The sequence below is a fragment of the Bos mutus genome, chromosome 19 (genome assembly GCF_027580195.1).
Source record: "Bos mutus isolate GX-2022 chromosome 19, NWIPB_WYAK_1.1, whole genome shotgun sequence".
In the NCBI taxonomy this organism is placed as follows: Eukaryota; Metazoa; Chordata; class Mammalia; order Artiodactyla; family Bovidae; genus Bos; species Bos mutus.
Window position 1 is genome coordinate 24,890,940 of NC_091635.1, and position 25,617 is coordinate 24,916,556.

At 40.5% G+C, this 25,617-nt stretch overlaps 1 protein-coding gene across 2 annotated transcripts in view; it reads left to right on the top strand.

Annotated features, from left to right (window-relative positions):
- SKAP1 (src kinase associated phosphoprotein 1) overlaps positions 1–25,617 on the top strand; it is a 304,772-nt gene that overhangs the window by 56,725 nt on the left and 222,430 nt on the right. For both annotated transcript variants that reach the window (XM_070389735.1, XM_070389736.1), the window contains exon 3: positions 24,592–24,617. In XM_070389735.1, the coding sequence (XP_070245836.1) occupies positions 24,592–24,617 (26 nt within the window). The remainder of the gene's footprint in view (positions 1–24,591; positions 24,618–25,617) is intronic.

Genomic DNA, 25,617 nt, shown 5'->3' on the forward strand with positions numbered 1-25,617 from the left:
ATTTCTGGATGATAGTAGTCTAAGGGATAATCCTTCAGTTTGTTATTTCTGACATAACTAACTTTAAGTATCTAACTTTTATACTTCTTTAAGACTTCCAGGCTAGCAATTATTGAGAGTTCAAATTCAATTCAAGCATTCTGCCCAGGAGATCCTGAGATTTTGATCTTTTTTAAGGAAAGGCAATTTCTGACTTTTCTCATAAATTTGATAAAAGGAAAGCTAATATGAGATTGGTAGTCCAGTAGGAAATGGAACTCAATTTTACATTTTTTAAATCATTTTATGGTATTAAAAATGACAGAGGTTAGAAACAAAGCTCTTATTCTTTTATTGAACTAGAATTGAAAGTGGCAGAAAATCATTTTGGCCCCGGTGCAGTAAATGTTATCACTAAAACATGTTCAGGGGATATCAGGATAGTCTCTCAAGCACCAGAGACAAAAGTTCACAGAAAAAGAACTGATTTTTCTGTCCTTATCTTGAAATTATGAGATGTACAGGAGATGAAAGTATCTTAGCTCTAATAGGACAGGCGATGGAGTATGTGTTAGAAATGATAATGTCTCCATTCTGGAGAGGGGTGAAATGGAGAGAATGTGGTGGGACGGGTGTCTCAGCAGTGACAGGCACGATGGAGGGAATTCACAGGGACAAGGAGGGTCAGCAGCTGAGCCAGCCCCAAAGATGAAGAATCCAGAAGCAGAGAAAATTATACTTGTGCAAAATTACACTGTGAGCTGACCATGAAGATGGTAAGAAAGCAAACAATACTATTTGTTAAAAGTACTGTTTGAAGATTTTGTTTGAAAGAGAAATTAAACTGGAGCTGTCAGCAGCTACTTGATTTTAAGAATCCAGTAGAAGAGAAATTTTAAGTCCATTTGGGAAAAACCAATCATTTTTGAGTATGCAGTCTGATTATTCTTTAGAATTTTGTGTAAATGGAGCAAGTTGGTAGACATATGTTTGCTGATCCTATAATGATTAAAATTCAGAATAAGTCAGACTCTTGTGAAATTGAGTTTTCAGGTTCCAGCCAGTGTTTTATACTGCCATATGGCATAACTAGAATTAACTGCTGCTCCCAGTCTGTTTATTCTTTTACTGAATATCTAGGTGCCCTGTTTGAAATAGTAGGGATTCCACAAAAGTATGTAATCACATGAGATAGATGGTTGACATGTTCACGACACCGGTCTGTATAGCTAATAGTTGCTTTTGTAGCTAATAGAAGAGCAAGCTTTTTTTAAGTTTTTCTACCCTAACCTCTCTTTTTATTAGAAAGAACAGATGGGTAAGAGAGTTAACAAGGAAAAGAGGAAAAAATTTAGGACCTTATAGGTCAGTGTAAATAGAAAAGGTAAAGCAAGAAATCCTTTTTGCTAGAGTCCTAGCTTCTTGATGCTCAAGAGTGACTCATGGACCAGCAACATCAACATCACCTGGAAAGTTGTTAAAAATGCAGAATCTCAGGCTCCATTGAATCAGACCCACTGAATCAGAACCTGCATGTTAATAAGATCCCAAGGTTATTTGTATGCACAGAAACATTTGAGAATCACTGCTCTACCACATACTTTTAAGTTCATTTTAAATTCAGTTTCTTAGAACTTGGACGACATACTTATGGAGATTATAAACTTCTTAATCACATGGATGTTCATTTTTTAAAAAACGATCTATCACAGTACTGGCATATGATATGAGCTCAATAATGTGAGTCGAATGAGGGAGAAACTGTTATAAATGTGTTATCTGGTCCTTGGCTAAACATTAGAACAAGAGATCCTCTATATTTTGAAATTTACTATTCAGTGGCCAGCCCCACATATTCTTGTCCAAAGATAGAACACATTCTTTTTATTGAGCATTAGGAGTTACAGAGCCATTTGTAAAGATGGCATCCATCTCTTTAAATGTCTCCTGTGATGACATTTCTCTAATATTCTGTGGCATAAGGTTACAGGGCTGCTGCCCATGTGTTGGAGTTCTTTCAGAGTATGGATGCCAGTTAGTCCAGACATGATCCATCTTAAGCCCTCTGCCTTTGGTTATCATCTTTCCTATAAAGCTTTGCACTTCCTTGTTTCCACCATCTTTCATCTTTCCTGAGGACTTCTTTTCTAATCCTTCCCCCTGTGTTTCCTAGAATCCATGTTCTAGTATAATCAAACTCCACGATATCCTCAACCTCTTTTCTCCATCCTTGCCCAAGTAAAACATGACTCTTCTTCAGGATACTGTTTTGCTTGCAGCTATCTTAAATAGAACTTGCTCATTTTCCAGAAGTGCTGTTGGCATCCTTCATGCTCATTGCTTGTCATTTCTAGATTTTTACTATTCAATCTTTTGCCAGACCTCTTCCCTTTTGAGATTTGCCTACATGGTTTTACAGTTCTCTGTCATCGTTTGAGTTCAGAGTCTCCCCTCATGCTATTTGAGGACTGAGGCTTTGACTCATAGTTGTCATCTTCACTCTGCTATAACCACTGCCCCCTAGAGACCTTCTCTCTCAAATTTAGCTTTTCCCTCCTGATTACATCTCTCCATTCATCATATAAATATGCTCAAATCCCTCCTAATATTAAGAAAAACATTACATCCTACACAGTGATTCCCCCTCTGGCTACTGTCCTGTCTCTCTCTCTCTCTCTTTTTTAATAGACACCCTTCTTGAAATAGAAGCCTAGGCAAGCCATTTCTGGCTTCTTCTCTGGCCACTCTTCAGTCCCCTATAATCTAATCTCTGCTCCTATCAAGTTACTCTTGCCAAAATACCAGTAACTTGCTGATTGCATCATCCGGGTGACACTGTTCAAGCCTTATCTTATTTGGTGTATCTGCAGCATGTGACAATATTAATAGCTCCCTTTTCCTCAAAAAGTAAAAACAAACAAGCAAATAAAAACAGCAAAAGCAAATAAAAACTCTCTCCCTCTGTTGGTCCCCATGATAATAGTCTCTCCTGGTTTTCCTTCTTCCTTGTACTTATACTCTTAGTTTAGGCTTTGGCTTGAGCTTGTTTTTCTACCCTGCCCTCTTCACTGCTATTTCTCAGGCTTGCCTCTTTCTCATCACATTCTCTGTAAGCAGTTGCATAGTTCTGCAGCTCAACTGCAGTTCTCTCTCCAAGGCACTATACAGCATATTGGACAGCTCCTTTCGGGTGTCTTATAGATTATCTTATAGATATCTCAAACTTGCAAAGCTGGGACAGACCTGCTGTATGCCTCTCCAACAGCCACCCTCCATTCTTCCTAGACAACATCACCCCACCTTCCTAGGGAAGGACTCATGATCTGAAAGCCATTCTGTTTTGCCAGTGGTTGGTCTAGAGTTTGCATAAGATACAGTTTTGGCCAAAGAAATGTGAGGAGAAGACTTCTGATAGCTTCTCACATGGCAATCTTATGCTTAGGAAGAGAAAGTGAAGTCGTTCAGTTGTGTCTGACTCTTTGCGACCCCGTGGACTATAGCCTACCAGTCTCCTCCATCCATGGGATTCTCCAGGCAAGAATACTGGAGTGGGTTGCCATTTCCTTCTCCAAATCTTATGCTTGGGAGGCCAAAATAAAGCACTGAAATGCAGTAGCCACTGTAAGACATTACTCTGCTCTAAGGTGTTAGAGCAGAAATAAGGGAAGAACCCAGGTTCTTCATGCCATTGTTGGGACCCTGCATCATGCCTAGAATCACCAGTCTTCAGACTTTTTCTTTTGAAGGAAAAATAAACTTGTATTTGCTTAAGCCTCTGTCAGTCAGATTTTCTGTTATTTTGTAGCCAGAAGAATCATATCTGATTGAGTGTCCAGAACTGAACTCATTATTTTATATTCCGCTTACCCCTGAAGTCTATTTCTGCTTTCACTAGGTCCTGACCCCCTAGGCAGAATCCTGGAAGTCACTCCTCTTTACTCCCCAAACCATCAACAAGCCTATTGATTCTTCATTCTAAATCTGTCTTCTTCTTTCTATTCTCTTTCTCACTGGCTAAATTTTAGCTCTCATGAAGTCTTACTCAGAGCTTTGCACAATTCTCTTTTCTGATTCTCTGCTTCAGGCTTCTCCCTGTTCCAGTTTATTCTGCTCCTCCATTCTGTTGAAAGGGGAGATATAAAAAAGAAGATAATTTAATCATTTGTGCTATAGAAGAAGATATATTGATATGGAATGGTAAGATATACTATACATGAAGAAATGGTTGTTGTTTTTTTTTTCAGAGACATGTCTGAAAAAATGCACCAAAATGTTAATGATAGTAATTTCTGGCATATAGAGTTTGAATGATTTTTAATTTCTCCTTTTTATCTATTTGTATTTTCTAAATCTCTACAGTGAATGTGTAAATCTTAAATCACTGATATCAGAGCCTTTCCTGTTTTACACAGAGGCAGGGAACAAAAAGAGGCGGGGATTTAAAAACCAAAGAGTATTTATTTCCAGGTGGGAAAGGAGTTGGCATTGCAGGGAAAAGAGATATGGATAGAGGAAATTGGGCTTTAATTGTAGCCTTGGGTCACTTCTATTCAAATAAATAGATGTATTTGGAGGGTTTTTTTTAACTCTGTAACTAAGCATGCGTGCACAGACACACACAAAAGTAAGATTATTTTTGAGCCATATGAAATACAGCAGTCCTTTTAGTAATTTATGATGACTTTTCTAAAATAAGTTGTTGTTTTTCTTTTTTTAATAAAGGAAGTTCATTCTCAAGGTCTTCATTAGATGAGCTATCTAATTGTTGACTAGGAACAACTTCCGTTTCTTAGATTTTATCTTTTTGAGCTGCACTGAACTGACACAGGATGAATCCCTCATTAGAAATGGATTATCTACACTCTGTGTGGCTATTTAGTGAAACATTTTTATTTGTGAGACTAGCTTTCCAAAGTGATGGTGCTTGAGTAAACCATTCACTTCCTCCTTCTCAAAACATCAGTCACTGTGATTGATTTTCATGTTGGTCATGGAGAGAAATGGAATTAACTAAAAGCAAGGGTGAGGATTACAAGCCGGAAGCAGTTAATTTACTTAACAAATATGTATTGGCTATTTGTTTACTCTTTATTGGGCACAATGCCAGGTGATCAAAACAGTGTCAGAGAAAATATATCCCTGTTTTTCAAGAAGTTCTTGGGCCAGTAAGCGGCCAGACTCATGAACAGAGCTAGCACAGAGCCCACCATGCATAGGTATCTTCTCTAGGCAGTCTGAAATGCTTGGTTTCAATTTGTTACATACCTGGATTTTCACCATTTAGAGATTCGTTTAGGCGCATAGTCCTCTTTTACAAATATAAATTCACTTGGAAGGATAAGGGCTCTGATATCAGTGATTTAAGATTTACATGTTCACTGTAGAGATTTAGAAAATACAAATAGATAAAAAGGAGAAATTAAAAATCATTCAAACTCTACATGCCAGAGTACTTTGATGTGCACTAGCCCTACTGAATGGTTTTCTTCTAACTTTTGGTTAAGATGATTGTGCTGTGGAAATTCAATAAGTTTGTTGAACCTATGGGGCAACACACAGTGGTTGGTACACTGAGGGTTATAAAGTTAACAGAGGATCCTTTTCTTCAGAAAGAATGAGGGCTTTAGAAACTCTTGCCTCTGCAACTGAATGTTACAGTCACAGCTAACATTCATCACACAGTTACCATGTGCCAGGCCCAGTGTTGGAGGACTTCACACACATTTTCTCATTTATCCCTCACAACAGGTGTGAGGTGAATACTATAATAATCCCCAGCTAGCAGATGAGAATACTGAGGTTCAGAGAACTTGCTCAAGGTTATACAGCTGTTAGGGTTTGGATTTGGGATCTGAACCAAGGCGGGATGATTGTTTGGCCAGCACTCTTACTGAGGCTTGATTTCTTCATAAGTGAATAATGCTACTTCATTCATGCAACAAATATTTATTGAGCATCTACTATGTGCAAAGCATTTTTGTGGTGATTATATGACAGTTTTCAGTCCTCCTATAACTTGTTGTTTTTGAACCAGATAAACTGAATAATTATACAATACGCCCACCTTGTAGGATTGTTGTTATGCATATAAAAGTGCTTAATACAATGCATGTTACACTGTAGATACCCAATAGATATTCCCAAGAAATTTACAACCTAATGAGAAAGATAAAAAAGATACAGAAATAAGAAATCTTCATGGATGAGATGTCTTCATGGATGAGATGTCATCATGGCTTGGTCTTGGATTTGAAAGGGAAGGATTTTTGGTCAGATGTATTGCACACAAAAACAGCATGTACAAAGAAACAGAGGAGATAAAAGTTTAGCCGTGGTTGGGAACCAAAGGATAATTCTGTTGATTAGGTATAAGGAAGTAATGAAACACATAGCTGAAAAGATAAGATGGAATCAAATCCTGGAAATGGGAATTTTTACTGGATTTGTGGAGAAGAGGTACATGACTGAAGAGAGTAAAGCCTGGGACAGGGATGGGTAAGCTGATGCTTTAGTAGGGAATTATGGATACCGTATGAGTCCTTGGTTCCTGGGCTGAGGCCTCTGGGAGGCAGAGGACGGTTGCAAAGGGAGAGAAGAGGGACAGGACTCTCAAAGGTTGCCTATGTTTATTCTCTGTGCATGCCCAGAAAAGGAAGACAGATGTTTCTTTCTTCCCAGTATTTCTTGCTTTGAGCTCATATTTATATCCTTGATTCCATAGCTGCCTTTGGTTTATTATGAGCTTCACAAGCTTTTATGGATAACCAGATAATATAACCACTTTTCAGAACTTCATGTCAGTGGGAAAATACGTTCTAAATGGCCAACATTGTGCTTCAGCTTTTGAAATGTGGTTGGTTGGTAAATTAAAGATTGTATTTACTATATTTCAGATTTGTAAATAAGATTTAATTTTTTTAAAGAAGATGCAGAAAATTTAACACTATCTATCACTTTGTTTCATTAGGAAAATGCATTTCCAGATCCAAACAATGGAAGTGAATTTTGGAATACAGTCTATACTTGAACTAGGGGCTGCCTGTTTATAATTCCCTTAACAGGCAACCATTTATGAAATACCCATGTCCTTAATGGTGTTCTACAAACTTGCCCCATCATATGAATTACCTGGGGATCTTGTTAAAAACACAGACTTCTAGGTCACTAACCTGGACATGCTAATTTACTAGGTCTGGTGTGGACCCTGGGGAATTTGCGTTTCAATTAGGGTTCCAGGAGATTCTTAAAATCAGACAAGTAGGTGTAGAAATCTTTATTAGAAGATACCATTTTTGTTTAGATAAGTAGCTATTTTGGTTTAAAACTGAATTTTAACAGCGAGAGGGAACGAAGGAAGAAGGATTTGACTGGAAGTATGAGTAGGCTATTGGTTTGAGTGGTTAGGAGGGTCTCCCAATATGATGGGGTTTGATTGACAGGAAGATCTTACCAGCAGGGCTTAGGGCCAGCCAGTAGCTGACAGCATTTCAACCTAATTAGCTTCTAGGATGAGGGATGGAGATATGGTCAGAATAAATAGTCTAGGTTCTTTCCTTGTCCTGATGTTTGCTTGCTGTCTTAAGTGCTTCCGCATGGCCTGGCAACATCTGGAGACATTTTTGATGCTGGGGAATCCCTTGATGTGGGACAGAACCAGAAGTCCTGGCCCCAGGATGGGTCAGGTAAGTCCTGAGATTGACTGGTTGTTGTGGCTGAACTGCTGGTGACCCTTGACCTGTATTGATACAGCAGTAGAACTGGTCACATAGTCATTAGCCTTTAGCTCTAATCCAGTTCCCTACTTTTATGATTTGGATAACAGAGTACCTCATATAAGGGTTTAACTGTGACTGCTATAGGCACTGTACCAAGAAATAAATGGGGAAGAATGATATTTTAGTATAGACTCTTGTACAATTAGAAAAAAGTCAAGTTGAGGGTCAAACTGTGCAATAATTTTAAAATGATTTCTGAATTTTTGTGTACATCTCAGTTCTTAATTGGAAGAAAGTGTACACTTAAGGATAGGAGTTGTTTTTTTAATTTCGGCAATTCACTGTAGCTGTTAGAGTGGTTACCATGGAAGGATGCATTCTAGATTATGTTTTTATATATTTATCCAAATTTTGTTTTAGTGTGAATGAGTGAAATATTAAGTCTTTAATTAGAATTCTGTTGTTATTTTTTGATTAATCTGTGTCAGTAGCTTTAGCATTTGTATTAAATCATTTTCTTCATGAAGGCGTTTAATGAGGAAACAAATTGATTGTATTTATATATTGGATTCTTGCCACTGTGATGTATATTTGGTTGTGTCTTTTGAAGTCTATTTTTGCTGGTCATTTTGTAGTTAGTCTTTGAAGCCAGGCTTTAGGTGAAAAACTTCTTCATTTGGATGTTTTAGTTTAACAACTGCTACTGCTAAGTCACTTCAGTCGTGTCCGACTCTGTGTGACCCCATTGACGACAGCCCACCAGGCTCCCCCATCCCTGGGATTCTCCAAGCAAGAATACTGGAGTGGGTTGCCATTTCCTTCTCCAATGCTTGACAGTGAAAATTGAAAGTGAAGTCGCTCAGTCGTGTCCGACCCTCAGGAACCCCATGGACTGCAGGCTACCAGGCTCCTCCATCCATGGGATTTTCCAGGCAAGGAGTACTGGAGTGGGGTGCCATTGCCTTCACCATTAGTTTAACAAAGCTTACTTATTTTTATCTTTCTCTTCTTCATTTTCTTTCCTTCCTTTGATTTCTCTTTTTTCCCCTCCTACCTTTGTGTGAGTAATTTAGAGGAAAAGGAGGGCACTTCTCTCTATCTTATTTGGAATAAATTCACACTCTGTACCGTTGCTTAGAAAGCCTTGCCTTCTGCCTGCCTCTTCAGACTTGTCTCCACTGAGCCCTGAAATATACTCAGTGCTGTACTCATGCTTAACACAGACAGCTCTTCTGCTTCTCACCTCCATTCACTTATTTAGCAAGGTCTGTGCTACGCCCCTTGAGGGCTCAGGAACATAAAGAGACAAGAAGCTTGTGGACCAGTATATAGGTGCTGCTAAGGGGGGTACATGGGGGAGCACCTAACTCAGGAGACTGGACTGAGCCTCAAAGGGCCATCGGGCGTTTGCTAGTAGAGGGAGGGACCTGAAGAGAAAAGTGTGCTGGCAGAGAGAGAGCTGTGATGTGTAAGAACAGGAGTGTGAGCTGTGGAGGGGAGGGCCAGACTGGGGTAAGCCATTGAAGGATTTCAAGCAGAGGGATGATAAGATTTGGTTTGTGTGTTGTTAGGTGGTTAGAATAATGATGGCACTATTGGAACATCTCATGCAAAGATGGGCTCAATAAAGGACAGAAATGGTCTGGACCTAAAAGAACCAGAAGATATTAAGAAGAGGTGGCACGAATACACAGAACTGTACAAAAAAGATCTTCACAACCCAGATAATCACGATGGTATGATCACTCACCTAGAGTCAGACATCCTGGAATGTGAAGTTGAGTGGGCCTTAGGAAGCATCACTATGAACAAAGCTAGTAGAGGTGGTAGAATTCCAGTTGAACTATTTCAAATCCTGAAGGATGATGCTGTGAAAGTACTGTACTCAATATGCCAGCAAATTTGGACAACTCAGCAGTGGCCACAGGACTAGAAAAGGTCAGTTTTCATTCCAATCCCAAAGAAAGGCAATGCCAAAGAATGCTCAAACTACTGCACAAGTGCACTCATCTCACATGCTAGCAAAGTAATGCTCAAAATTCTCAAGCCAGGCTTCAACAGTACGTGAACTGTGAACTTCCAGATGTTCAAGCTGGTTTTAGAAAAGGCAGAGGAACCAGAGATCAAATTGCCAACATCCGCTGGATCATCGAAAAAGCAAGAATTCCAGAGAAACATCTACTTCTGCTTTATTGGGACTTCCCTCATAGCTCAGTTGGTAAAGAATCTGCCTGTAATGCAGGAGACCGGGGTTCGATTCCTGGGTCGGGAAGATCCCCCGGAGAAGGAAATGGCAATCCACTTCAGTATTCTTGCCTGGAAAATCCCATGGACAGAGGAGCCTGGCAGGCTATAGTCCATGGGGTTGTAAGAGTCAAACACGACTTAGCAACTAAACCACCACCACCACCACAGCTTTATTGACTATGCCAAAGCCTTTGACTGTGTGGATCACAATAAACTGTGGGAAATTCTGAAAGAGATGGGAATACCAGACCACCTGACCTGCCTCTTGAGAAATCTGTATGCAGATCAGGAAGTAACAGTTAGAACTGGGCTTGGAAAAACAGACTGATTCCAAATAGGAAAAGGACTACGTCAAGGGTATATATTGTGACCCTGCTTCTTTAACTTATATGCAGAGTACATCATGAGAAACTTGGCTGGATGAAGCACAAGCTGGAACAAGATTGCAGGGAGAAATATCAGTAACCTCCGATATGAAGATGACACCACCCTTATGACAGAAAGTGGAGAACTAAAGAGCCTCTTGATGAAAGTGAAAGTGGAGAGTGAAAAAGTTGGCTTAAAGCTCAACATTCAGAAAACTAAGATCATGGCATTTGGTCCCATCACTTCATGGGAAATAGATGGAGAAACAGTGGAAACAGTGTCAGACTTTATCTTTTGGGCTCCAAAATCACTGCAGATGGTGACTGCAGCCATGAAATTAAAAGACGCTTACTCCTTGGAAGGAAAGTTATGACCAACCTAGATAGCATATTCAAAAGCAGAGACGTTACTTTGCCAACAAAGGTCCATCTAGTCAAGGCTATGGTTTTTCCTGTGGTCATGTATGGATGTGAGAGTTGGACTGTGAAGAAAGCTGAGTGCCGAAGAATGGATGCTTTTGAACTGTGGTGTTGGAGAAGACTCTTGAGAGTCCCTTGGACTGCAAGGAGATCCAACCAATCCGTCCTAAAGGAAATCAGTCCTGAATATTCTTTGGAAAGGCTGATGCTGAAGCTGAAAGTCCAAAACTTTGGCCACCTGATGCGAAGAACTGACTCATTTGAAAAGACCCTGATGCTGGGAAAGATTAAAGGCAGGAGGAGAAGGGGATGACAGAGGATGAAATGCTTGGATGGCGTCACTGACCCAATGGACACGAGTTTGAGTAAACTCCAGGAGTTGGTGATGGACTGGGAGGCTTAGCGTGCTGCAGTCGATGGGGTCACAAAGAGTCGGACATGGCTGAGCGACTGAACTGACTGAATGACATAACAATTGAGGTTTGCTGAAGGCTGCCAGGTGCCAGGCCTAATGCTCAGTTCTTTATGTATATCATCTCAGTTAATCTTCCCAAGAATGATATGTGACAGATATGGTTATTATTTCTATTTTAAAGATGAAGAAACTGAGACTGCAGCTACAGTGTCACAGCTAGAAGATGAAGGTGCTAGAACTCCAACCTAGGCTTATCTGCAAGCCTTTGCTCTTCACGGTCACTGCACTTCCTTCTCCATCAGCATTGATGGGAATTGCTCAGAGAGGAGCAAAGTGGCAGGTAGACCCCTTTGGACCTGGTTATATAGGTCTGGGTGAGGTATTTTGAGGACTTGAGTGAATTCAGTGCCCATAGTGAGGGAGAGGAGATAGATTAAAAATAAATGAAGATAGAATCTCCAGGCCTTGGTGATTGATGGGATATACATAGAATAGGGAACGAGATAAAAGATGACTCCTAAGCTTCAGTTCGGAGAAGGCAATGGCACCCCACTCCAGTACTCTTGCCTGGAAAATCCCATGGATGGAGGAGCCTGGTAGGGTGCGGTCCATGGGGTCGCGAAGAGTCGGACATGACTGCATGACTTCACTTTTACTTTTCACTTTCATGCATTGGAGAAGGAAATGGCAACCCACTCCAGTATTCTTGCCTAGAAAATCCCAGGGATGGGGGAGCCTGTTGGGCTGCCGTCTATGGGGTTGCACAGAGTCGGACACGACTGAAACGACTTAGCAGCAGCAGCAGCAAGCTTCAGTTGGGTGGATGGAGATGTTGGCCACTGAAGCAGGAAACATGAGATAAGAGAGGTTTGAGACTTTAGGGACAAAAAACAGTCCTGAGAGAGAAGAGTAGAATAATTGTATCTCTTATTTTTGAATCTTTTAATTTAATATTAAATATTGACTATTTTAATATTTGATTGTTTAAGTATTTTATATGTACGGACAGCATAGTCAAGTCTTTGGCCATTGGTTTCTTCCCTGGCCAGCCTGAGTTCCATGGCATGCTTCTCCAGTCTTCTCTTACTCTCTTGTCTTTTTATCCCACAAGCCTAGAAAAATTCTAAACTTGGGTCAATTCATCTGTCCACCTTTTCTGACCTTACACCTGGGCAGCTAATTAGTGCTGGAGAAAAATGACACAATTGGATTGCCGCCACAGTAAATCTTAGTCTCCAACCTCAGCTGACCCCTTAATGATGCCTGGCAGTTATTTCACATGCTTTGTATCAACAGCCTTTTAAATTTCCTCAATATTCTTCCCTCTAATGTCTTTAGCTGCCTTTACCTTATCATACCACCTCTCACTCTTGCTCGACATTGTAGTTTATTTCACAAGATAAAACACAGACTTTCAGGTTGGAACCCATTCACAATCCTGCCCTGCCTGCGTGCCCAACCCCTACCCCCGCCAACATCTGTTGTGGGCCTCTGCCACCTGCTCTGAACACCTGGCCCCTCTGCCTGGCTTCTCTCTGCATCCTGGGCCTGGCCTCTCAGTGACTCTCCCCTCCAGGCATCTTCCCTCAATCTGACCCCAGGTCCACCCCCAGAAACTCTGATCTGCAGGCAGTAAGACGGATTCTGGGATTAGCCAGACCTAGGTTCTGCTGGCCCCAATTTTTACCTTATGTGTGTTTTAGGTCACTCACACCACTTTTGCACAGTTTTGCGTTATTCCAGCCAAACTGGCCCACAGTTCAGGCTTTCTGTGCTCTCAGACCCTCATGCTGCTGCTGCTACTGCTAAGTCGCTTCAGTCGTGTCTGACTCTGTGCGACCCCATAGATGGCAGCCCAACAGGCTCCCCGTCCCTGGGATTCTCTAGGCAAGAACACTGGAGTGGGTTGCCATTTCCTTCTCCAATGCATGAAAGTGAAAAGTGAAAGTGAAGTCGCTCAGTCATGTCCGACCTTTAGCGACCCCATGGACTGCAGACTACCAGGCTCCTCTGTCCATGGGATTTTCCAGGCAAGAGTACTGGAGTGGGGTGCCATTGCCTTCTCCACAGACCCTCATGGAGTGTCTGGCAAATAGTGGACATTTTTTACAGTTTGAGAGAATGAATGCAGTGTTCATAACTTGAGATATAAAGAGTTTGTTGACATGTTAATGTTCACAAATCCACGCTGCCTGGAGGAGCCCCAGGAACTAGTCCAGTTTAAAATTTTTATGTAATATTTGAGCTCAGGTGAATAAAGTGACCATGTTCACAACAAGAAAAATACCAAAGGAATTTTCAAATGAATATCACATTTTGAACCTGTTTCTGATTTTGCACAAGATAAACTGTCATGGCTCTACAATGTGGATTTTTAAACCCTTATGGTTCAATCAAATAACCTCCTCATGTTTTGTTTTTCTCATCTATAAAGTCAGGGGCTGAGTAAAATGACCTTTGATGTCCTTCTAGCTGTAAAATTCAGGGAGTATATGGTCCACAGTCACAGTCATCTAGTTATCAGTTATTTATCAATCACATAACTAGGAGTCTCAGTGGTCTAAGAGTAGCTATTAACCTGAAGCAAGCAAAAAATAAAATAAATTAGGTTCTAAGTATCAATGGTGACAAAAACGGCAGGGCAAGAGCTAAAGATAGTACAGATTAAAATATGATAATCAGCTAGAGTTCTTTGTGAGTTCTGCCTTGTTTTCTCTCTCAAAACACAGGTTTGGAATCAAAAGACATTTCTGAGTTTCCTTCCGAAACCTTTTGCCCCTTCTCTTGCTCTCCAGCAGCTTACTAAACCAATTTGCTCCTCTCTCTCCCATCTAGGCTACACATTTCTGCTGGATCTGATCACAATGGACATTATTCCCTATACTTAAAAACAAGCAAACCAACCGACCAACGAACCCTTCAGTTGTTCCCTTTTTTCTACACAAAGAAAAAGAAATTTTAACTCTGACTTGACATTTAGTGTCTTTCATTTTGCCACAACACAGCTAGCTAGCGTTTTTCTTTAATAGTCCATTGAGTCATATTTGGTTGTCTGTTACATGTAGGGAGTAGGGGGATTGCATAGCAACCACAATTTCCAGTGTTAATGCTAGAACACAGGGGATGAAATATTAGAATGTAGGTTTCCAGTGTTTCAATGAAAGGGCATAATCATTGAGCTCGTAGATTTTACTATTAATGTCAGAGCAGGGATTTCATGTAGTGATTGTGTTACAGAAGACTCTAGTGGTGAATAGGATTTTATTTAATGAATTTATTTTATATTATTTCTTTTTTATTATCTGCAAATAGACTTCTAAAAAAATTTTTTTAGTCATGGGTGATACTATCAAATCAAATCAGATAATGTTACTTGTTTATCATTTAATACAAGTTTAATTGTGACTATTGTATTTTATAAGAGAACTTTGTGGTGCTGTCCTCTAGGGTTTCTAAAATTTGTGGACATAGACTCAAGATCACAGAAATATTACCTCCCACCAAATAATCCAAGACTTTATGACAGCTCCTTCTGTTACATGAGTTTTGTGCTTATCATCTGTTGTTACCATTGTTGTGGTTGTTCAGCTGCTCAGTTGTGTCTGACTCTTTGTGACCTCATGGACTACAGCATGCCAGGCTCTTGTGTCCTCTACTGTCTCCTGGAGTGTGCTCAAATTCATGTCCATTGAGTCAGTGATGCTGTCTAACCATATCATCTGGGGATCTTCCCAACCCAGGGATCGAACCCAGGTCTTCTGCATTGCAGGCGGATTCATCAGCTGAGCCACCAGGGAAGCCTAAGAATACTGGAATGGGTAGCCTATCCCTTCTCCAGTGGAATTCCCAACCCAGGAATTGAACTGGGGTCTCCTGCATTGCAGGTGGATTCTTTACCAGCTGAGCTACCAGAGAAGCCCCATCCTCTGCCACCCTTTCTTCTTTTGCCTTCAGTCTTTTCCAGCATCAAGATCTTTTCCAGAGAGTCAGTTCTTAGCATCAGGCAACCAAAATATGAATGCTGGATCTCTGCGGTCCAAAGAACTCTCAAGTCTTCAGCAGCATAATTCAAAAGCATCAATTCTTTGGCACTCAGCCTTGTTTATGGCCAAACTCTCACATCCGTACATGACTTTTGGAAAAACCATAGCTTTGACTATATGGACCTTTGTTGGCAAAGTGATGTCTCTGCCTTTTAATATGCTGTCCGGATTTCTCATAATTTTCAAGGAACAAGCATCTTTTAATTTCATGGCTGCAGTCACTGTCTATAGTGATTTTGGAGACCCCCCAAATAAAATCTGTCATTGCTTCTACTTTTTCCCCTTCTATTTGCCATAAAGTGATGGGACCAGATGCCATGATCTTAGTTTTTTCAATGTTGTGTTTTCAAGTCAGCTTTTTCACTCTTTGCATTCACCCTCATCAAGAGGCTCTTTAGTTCCTCTTCACTTTCTGCCATTAGAGTGCTATCATCTGCGTATCTTTTTTTGTTGTTGTTACCATAGTGTGTGTGTGTTTGTAATTTACTATCTTAAATTGACTATCTCTTCATGTGTATTTCATATTTTAGAAAAGATTGTAAGCTTCCTGTAGGCAGATACTAGTTCTTGTACTTTTGATGGCTTGAAGGAACAGGGACCATAGGGGCACCACTCCCAGGGACCGTCCCATGCTTGCTCAACTGTTTCTAAGGCTGGTACCCCCAGCCCTGGTAGCCCAACCAGTAAAGAATCTGCCTGCAATGACCCAGGTTCAATCCCTGAGTTGGGAAGATCCCCTGGAGAAGGGAATGACAACCCACTCCAGTATTCTTGCCTGAAGAATCCCATGGACAGAGGGGCCTGGCAAGCTACAGTCCATGGGGTCACGAAGAGTTGGATACCCCCACCCCTGGGTCCCTGTCCTCTGATGCTCCATCAGAGACTTCCACCAGATGGTGCTCTTTTCCCATTTGTGTTCTTGGATGTCATGCCCTATTACCTCTGCCCCTTGCCCATTCCTTCTGTTGGAATACTGGTAGTGGAAAGAGAGTTCAAAATCAACTGAATCTTCCCAAATGAGAGACGAGGTTATAGGAAATATTCAGTGTAGAGACTATTAGCATTGTTCAGAAAAGTCATTTCCTTGGGTATAATCCGTATTTACCATGTGACTCAATACTCAAGGTCAAATGCAAGGGTTTTCCTAGCCTTAAAACTTACTCAGTTCAATTCAGTTCAGTTTAGTGGCTTAGTCATGTCCGACTCTTTGCGACTCCATGAATTGCAGCACGCCAGGCCTCCCTGTCCATCACCATCTCCCGGAGTTAACTCAAACTCACGTCCATCGAGTCGGTGATGCCATCCAGCCATCTCATCCTCTGTCATCCCCTTTTCCTCCTGCCCCCAATCCCTCCCAGCATCAGAGTCTTTTCCAATGAGTCAACTCTTCGCATGAGGTGGCCAAAGTACTGGAGTTGCAGCTTCAGCATCATTTCTTCCAAAGAACACCCAGGGCTGATCTCCTTTAGAATGGACTGGTTGGATTTCCTTGTAGTCCAAGGGACTCTCAAGAGTCTTCTCCAACACCACAATTCAAAAGCATCAGTTCTTCGGTGCTCAGCTTTCTTTATAGTCCAACTCTCGCATCCATACATGACTACTGGAAAAACCATAGCCTTGACTAAACGGACCTTTGCTGGCAACGTAATGTCTCTGCTTTTGAATATGCTATCTAGGTTGGTCATAACTTTGCTTCCAAGGAGTAAGCGTCTTTTCATTTCATGGCTGCAGTCACCATCTGCAGTGATTTTGGAGCCCAAAAGATAAAGTCTGACACTGTTTCCACTGTTTCTCCATCTATTTCCCATGAAGTGATGGGACCAGATGCCATGATCTTCGTTTTCTGAATGTTGAGCTTTAAGCCAACTTTTTCACTCTCCACTTTCACTTTCATCAAGAGGCCTTTTAGGTCCTCTTCACTTTCTGTCATAAGGGTAGTGTCATCTGCATATCTGAGGTTATTGATATTTCTCCTGGCAATTTTGATTCCAGCTTGTGCTTCTTCCAGCCCAGCGTTTCTCATGATGTACTCTGCATATAAGTTAAATAAGCAGGGTGACAATATATAGCCTTGACATACTCCTTTTCCTATTTGGAACCAGTCTGTAGTTCCATGTCCAGTTCTAACTGTTGCTTCCTGACCTGCATATAGGTTTCTCAAGAGGCAGGTCAGGTAGTCTGGTATTCCCATCTCTTTCAGAATTTCCCACAGTTTATTGTGATCCACACAGTCAAAGGCTTTGGCATATTCTTTAAAGCAGAAATAGATGTTTTTCTGGAACTCTCTTGCTTTTTCCATGATCCAGTGGATGTTGGCAATTTGATCTCTGGTTCCTCTGCCTTTTCTAAAACCAACTTGAACATCTGGAAGTTCACGGTTCACGTATTGCTGAAGCCTGGCTTGGAGAATTTTGAGCATTACTAGCGTGTGAGATGAGTGCAATTGTTTGGTAGTTTGAGCATTCTTTGGCATTGACTTTCTTTGGGATTGGAATGAAAACTGACCTTTTCCAGTCCTGTGGCCACTGCTGAGTTTTCCAAATTTGCTTGCTTATTGAGTGTAGCACTTTCACAGCATCATCTTTCAAGATTTGAAATAGCTCAACTGGAATTCCATCACCTCCACTAGCTTTGTTCATAATGATGCTTTCTAAGGCCCACTCGACTTCACATTCCAGGATGTCTGACTCTAGGTGAGTGATCACACCATCGTGATTATCTGGGTCGTGAAGGTCTATTTTGTACTGTTCTTCTGTGTGTTCTTGGCACCTCTTCTTAATATCTTCTGCTTCTGTTAGGTCCAGACCATTTCTGTCCTTTATTGAGCCCATCTTTGCATGAAATGTTCCCTTGGTATCTCTAATTTTCTTGAAGAGATTTACTTACTACTGAAGCCCTAATGCCAGGATAACACTTTAGCGTTAGTCTTTGCAGTTTGTTTGGAGACAGCCATTACCAGGGAACAGAGATGACCAAGAGGGAAATGGAAGTCTCTGGACATTGAGTATTACAGACAGCCTACCCATTTAGAAGACACCACTGTTTTTGTACAAAAAACTAAAGTTCAAATCTGGACATCTGTAAGTCATCAAGAAGAGATTTGATTTTTTTTTTTACCAAGACAGGGAGTGTATGATGGGTCTTAAATTTCTGTAAGTCACAAGTAAAACAACACTCTTAATGCTTTAGTTGTAAAAGATTTTCGTCTAGATGTTCTAGATTACAGATTTTAGCCTTTCTGCATAGTTAGGTTTATAATGCCATTATAATCCTTTTCATCTAACCCTACTCATCTAATTCTATTCATCTAATGATAAGTGGGTCTTACCATTTTGGAGGAGGAGTTAGTGACATTTTTTGAATTCTAATGGAGTTCATGGACTCTTTTTCAAGGAAAAAGAAAACACACATTACTTTTTACCTATAATTTTAGGGAGTTTATGAATTTCCCAAAGCTCAAATAGTTGAAACCATAGTTGACTCCAAATTAAAGACTCTGAACTGACTGCTCCCTGATACAAGGCTGTCTGACAAAACAGTTATAACTTCTCTTAGTACTAGACTTGTTTTCTGCATTACAGCCAGTGGAAATGCAGTTACCCAGCAGACCTAGATACAGATCTTGACTCTGCCGCTTAATGGCTGCATGATCCTGGCCAATTTGTTTGACTATCCTGAGTCTTAGTTTCCTCATCTGTAAAAAGGGGATAATATAGTATCATTGTAATAGTAATAATCTCATTGGATTATGATGAAGATAAAATAATACATATAAAATAATACATGTAAAATGTATACTGAGCACAACACCTCAGTTCAGTTCAGTTCAGTCACTTAGCCGTGTCCGACTCTTTGTGACCCCATGAATTGCAGCACGCCAGGCCTCCCTGCCCATCACCAACTCCTGGAGTTAACTCAAACTCACGTCCATCGAGTTGGTGATGCCATTCAGCCATCTCATCCTCTGTCATCCCCTTTTCCTCCTGCCCCCAATCCCTCCCAGCATCAGAGTCTTTTCCAATGAGTCAACTCTTCGCATGAGGTGGCCAAAGTACTGGAGTTTCAGCTTTAGCATCATTTCTTCCAAAGAACACCCAGGGCTGATCTCCTTTAGAATGGACTGGTTGGATCTCCTTGCAGTCCAAGGGACTCTCAAGAGTCTTCTCCAACACCACAGTTCAAAAGCATCAATTCTTTGGTGCTCAGCTTTCTTTATGGTCCAACTCTCACATCCATACATGACTACTGGAAAAACCATAGCCTTGACTAGACAAACCTTTGTTGGCAAAGTAATGTCTGCTTTTGAATATGCTATCTAGGTTGGTCATAACTTTCTTTCTAAGGAGTAAGCGTCTTTTAATTTCATGGCTGCAGTCACCATCTGCAGTGATTTTGGAGCCCTCAAAAATAAAGTCTGACACTGTTTCCACTGTTTTCCCATCTATTTGCCATGAAGTGATGGGACCAGATGCCATGATCTTCGTTTTCTGAATGTTGAGCTTTAAGCCAACTTTTTCACTCTCCTCTTTCACTTTCAAGAGGCTTTTTAGTTGCACTTCACTTTCTGCCATAACACCTAGCATGTGTTAAATGCTTAATACAGAGTTTTATTATAATTAGGAAATGGAATTATTTTTCCTTCTTGTTGCTGCTGCTGCTAAGTCGCTTCAGTCGTGTCTGACTCTGTGCGACCCCATAGACGGCAGCCCACCAGGCTCCCCCGTCCCTGGGATTCTCCAGGCAAGAACACTGGAGTGGGTTGCCAGTTCCTTCTTAGATAGTTCCAATAAAATGAGGATAGTTACATTTGTTTTACCTACTTCACCAGGATCTATCTAATTAGCTAGCTTAGTGGTTAAGGCTCTGAATATTTTAACCTCACTAAACGTGTTTATTGGTTAGCTCCATGGTCAAGAATTTGACACCCACCTTCAAACCCCAAACTAATGATTAAAAGTTAATAGCCTCATTTTTAGGAGAAATCTCATATTCCATCAATCTTAATTGGCAAACTAAAACAGTATGATCGCAATTTAAAAGATACTGAAGTGTAATCTGAGATGGACCTCCCCCTGCAGTGGAAACACAGAGTCTCAAAACTTTCCTGTTTAATTTCTTATTAGAGTGTCTGTTCTGGATCTAGTTGCTAGGATTAGCTAGGATTAATAAACCTTGATTAGTAGCTATGAAACCATGGGCAAGTTCTCTCACCTCTTGATGCCTCGGTTTCCTCATTTATAAAATGGGCATAATATAGGGTTAGAATGTGGAGGAAGTAAGTTTATATAAGTACTTAAAACAATGCCCAGCAATTGATTTTTAAAAATCTTAGCATTGTTATTATCATTACTATTACTACTGCTATGATAGCTACAGCTGGACATCAAGACTCCCTCAATATAGTGAGTTCATTTGCTGCACCTTTCCTTAAACTAAAGTTCAAATAGAACTTCTTTAATTTAAAAACACAAATAGCAAATTTTGTCTTGCATGTAAAGTAACCTTGAATTTTCAAGACTTTATTCAGGGATTTCCATGGGGTCCAGTGGTTAAGAATCTGCCTGCCAATGCAGGGGACAGGAGTTCCATCCCTGGTCCTGGAAGATTCCACATGGCTTGGGGCAACTAAGCCTGTGGGCTCCACAACTACTGAGCCCATGTGCTGAAATTACTGAAGTCTGTGTGCCCTAGAACATGTGCTCTGCAACAAGAGAAGCCACTGCGGTGAGAAGCCCGTGCACTGCAACTAGAGAGTAGCCCCCCGGCCCGCGCCCACAACTGGAGAAAGCCCGAGTGCAGCAGTGAAGACCCAGTGCAGCCAAAAATAATAGATAAATAATAATAAGAAGAAAATTTTAAAGACTTTATTCTGTAGCATAGACTAAATGTTGTAAAATATTATTCTTCCATTTTAATTTTGGAGACACAAGATGGATTTATTTTGACTGAATGTGAAAATCATCATCATCAATACAGTTGCAGCATTTTCTCTCTGCTCATTCTGTACTCATCTTTTTTCCAGTTCCAAATATCATTTGCATGGACCTGATGATGTCAAGTATGGATATGGTAGAGGAGTGATAGCTTCCCTTTCATATTGAAGCTGAAGCTTCAAAGAGAAGATTAAAGAAGTGTTGCTATCTATCTGCTCAGCCCTGATATGAAATTCTCAGAGGCATTTAGGATGAACACAACTCCGTGTGTGTGTTTGCATGCTTTTTCTTTTATATATTTCCATTGTGGTCTTTGTATTTTGGTTTAAAATTTCTAGTTTCAGACTTGTTGGAGTCTCTGGCTAAGGGATAATTGTTTTTAAAGTGAAGGATAAGAATTAGAAGATGTTGGCAGGATTTGACTAAATGCCTCCTAAGGAGAGCAGAATTCTCTTGTGCGGAATCATCTTTCCAGAGAATGTAGTGAATGCCATCCATAGGATATATTTAACAAGATAAGATTAAGACTTTTAAGTGAGTCAGCAAAGAATAATCCATGGTGCCCTCCAGTGAGAAATGAGATTGTTCACCTTTTGGCCTTGCCTTTTAGAAGTATCCTCTCTGAGCTCTGGGATAGAGGGGGGTGTGTGTGTGTGTGTGTGTGTGTGTACGGACTTCCTTTAGGGTTGTTACATAATAAATAGTTAAAATAAGAAGAAAGGAAAAAGAGGTAGTTTACCAGGGTAGTTTTATATCTCTTGAGAAAGAAGCAAACTGATATTCCACTTCATGTCATTTTTCTACATCAAGTTCTATATATAATTTTTATTGACTGAAATATTTAATAACAGTATAAAGCAGATTATTGGATTAAATTTAATTTAATTCTTCCTCCGTAAACAGCCTTCTTAAGATATAACTACCTTTGGGAGAAGCAATGCTTGGTACATGTGAACATATACATCTCCTTAACTAACGAGCGAAACCAGGACACTTTATAGTACATAGAGAAAGGAACTGAAAATGTGTGTGAGTTGGAATGGAGATTGTGGAGGGCAGGGGTCGGGGGAACAGGTAAGAGACTGAGATCATTATTACCTGTTTTGACAATTTACCATGAATTGGCCTTTAACTGCCACTGGGGCGTGGCTAAGTTTTTTTCTCGATCAGTAAGTGAAGATACTTGTTAGCCAAGTTTTTGCTGTTGCTGTCACTAACATTTTGGAAAGAGGAGTGCGCACACACAGTTTGCACATGTTCATATCCTAATTTCTGTTTATACTGAACTAGATAGAGGTTGGATAATGATTGGAATGGGGAGGGGGCAAGACAACACCTTGAGAAAAGATGGAAAAATAGGAAAAGAAGATGGAAAATTGTTCACCCTCTTGATAATTTGCTTGGTAAGCTGTGTTTTACAGACAGGAGATTTATGGAGAACTTATCACATTGGCCAAGTTCATTGGGAAATGGCAGGGTCTGGTTGGTACACTAATATAAACCGATTATTTAAGTCGCAGCCGGTTTCAGTTTACATATGCCCTCGTCAGCGTGGCCGCCCTCTTCCCCAGGGGCTGCACCTTTGTATTTCCCACCCTTCCCCTTCTCCTCCCTTCTGCCCCTTTCCACTGAAGACGTCAAAGCTGTTCTGAACTTTACTTGCCCTCTAACCCAAGCATCTTAGCATTCCTTCACCTGATTGCCAGTCCAGAACTGTTCTGAGAAAGAAAAGGAACAAGAAAAGTCCATTGCAAGGTTTCTTCACGTTCTCTTCTTACTCTGTTTATTTCCCACAAATTCATCTCTGGGTTATACTCCAGAGATGTATACCCCCTGCATATAATCTCCTTGCTCTCCATTTTCTGAATTTTTATAAAGAAATAACCTAGATGCTCATTGGGCTGGTGTTCCTCCCCAAAGTAGCCACACTTTATTTCAGCCATGAACTCAGTTGGTAAAGAATCCACCTGCAATGCAGGAGACCCGGGTTTGATTCCTGGGTTGGGAAGATCCACTGGAGAAGAGATAAGCTACCCACTCCAGTATTCTTGGGCTTCCCTTATGGCTCAGCTGGTAAAGAATCTGCCTGCAATGCTGGAGACCTGGGTTGGGAAGATTCCCCTGGAGAAGAGAAAGGCTACCCACTCCAGTATTCTGGCCTAGAGAATTCCATGGACTGTATAGTCCATGAGGTTGCTAAGAGTCGGACATGACTGAGTGACTTTCACTTTCACATACTAGAAGACACACCATTATCATCAATGTATTACCCTTTCCTCATCTTTTTTGGAATATTTTTAAGAATTGGATTAAAACTGTGAACTCTCTCCTTAGAAAAAAAGTGCTGTTATACTCATATATGCCCCTGGGAAGTCAAGATGAGGATAGAAAAATATTCTTTCCACTTAGAGGGATAGAGATTACTATGTTTATAGCCAAGAATTAATATGTGGTGACTGTAAACAAGATTGGGATATGTTGAAGAGCGGGTGGGAGGTGAGGAAATAAAGAGAGACTATAGCCAACACTTGGGAAAATTTCACTGTGATGTGAAAGGAAAGAAGGCAGCAGATGGAGGGACGTGAAGGGGGTGAGGGAAAGTTTGCTTTATTTTTATATGAGCATAAATGCTGATGGAAAGGGCCATGTTGAGAGGAAGAGGTTGAATTTATACAAGAGAAAATCGATGTAGAATAATGTAAGTATCCTGTGAAGGCAGGAGGAAATGGAGTCCAAAGTACAATAGACTTTTGTGGGTAGCCACTATATATAACATTGCTTCTGTGGGGAGGCGGGGGAAGCAATTTAGATTTCAAATAAGTGACTTGCAAATGATCCCTTCTGCTATTGCCATTTCATTATTTGTAAGACTTCAAGGGTTGTGGGGTTTGCCAGTCATTTCCCAAAATAAAAGAGGAGATGGAATGATAGACTGAATTGCAAGAGCCCCAGTCTTGGCTCGGACACTAAAATATTGGATGACCTTGAGTCAGTTGTTCATACATCACCTGTAAAATTAAGAATTTAGGCCTAGAAGGTATCTGGGGATGTGTTGGGGGGTGTTTTAGTTGTCATAACAACTGGGGGTGCCCCTAGTTTTTGGTGCCCAGAACCAATGATGCTGATTGTCCTATAACACACAAGATAGGTTATCCAAACAAGGGCTCGTCCTGCTCAAAGCCTGAAGAGCTCCTTAGGAGAAACCTGGACCATGGTTAGGTAATATTTTAGGACCTTTCTAGCTCTAAAGTCAGACTTATCTAAGGAGATACAGTGAGTTAAATGTCCCTTTCAAGCCTTTAAGAATCTTTCAAATCTCAAGGACAACCCTTTGGTTTTTCTTAGAGTAGATTGTGGCTTTGGCTAGTTATTGACTATTTAGGAAGCTTTTTGGAAGGAGTGCTATTGCTATCATATGCCACGATTGAGAAATACAAGTTTGACTTATCTCCATTCTTTTTCCTTTTATTTCAGATACTTTTGGAATTTTCAGCCCCAAGGTGAGTCCTCTCCAACCATTTATGGTTCATACTAAAAATGTGTAGATGGTATTGTTACTTCTGTATCTTCTAAGTAAGCTTCTCCATAGGGTGGCATTAGCCTTTTCTGAGGAAAGTTAGTGGAGTGTTTAATTAACCTTCACCCTGCTGGGCTCCCTTGCCCTGCTTTTTAGCAATAAGAAGCCCTGATGCTTCTGCCTTCTGAATGAATTCGTGCTAGATTATTTTATAGGACCAAAGCTTTTATTCCTTGAGCTTTGTTAGATGCCAATAGGATCCACCAGCATTCAAATAAAATGGTGGCCGAGTCCATAATAAAAGCCTTGGGAGGGCTCCAACTCAGCTAATCCTTCATTGCTCCAGAAATAAATTCCAGTATGTTACCTCCTCAATCACAGTGCTCTTCCACACAGCCTGCCTGTCTGGCAGCAGAAAAATGTCAGAAATGGAGTAGTGTTGAAATTCCCACTAGAACGGTGTTATCACATTTTAATATGAGCCTGGCTGCAGCCTCAGTGCTTCTAATTGCTTTCAAACCATTGTTTTCCTGCTTTTGCTTGATGAACCCAGCATCTGGCATGATTCTAAAAAGTACAACAGACAGCTGTGTGCAAAATTGAAAAAAAGAGACAGGATTAAAACACATTTTTAAAAGGTTCAAAATTGAAAATTTTTCTGATTTCAGTTTGAGGGGGTGCCTTTAAAGTATATGCATTCTTTATTTTTAGTACCCTGGTTGAGAATGTCAGAAACATCATTCTCAATATTAACTATCTCAACTTGTTATAAATGGGAGATTTTTATTTTCTCAGAAAAATCACAGCATTTTAAACTAAAATAGCTTTATGAACTATTTTGCTCTATAAAATTTTTTAACCAATTGCGAGCTTTTCCATTTTTTTTTCTTAACATTATTAATGTATCCATCTCAGTGAGCAGTAGCATCTTAAAAAAATCAAACTGTAATGATACTAGTTTTATTAAAATTTTAATTTTCCTA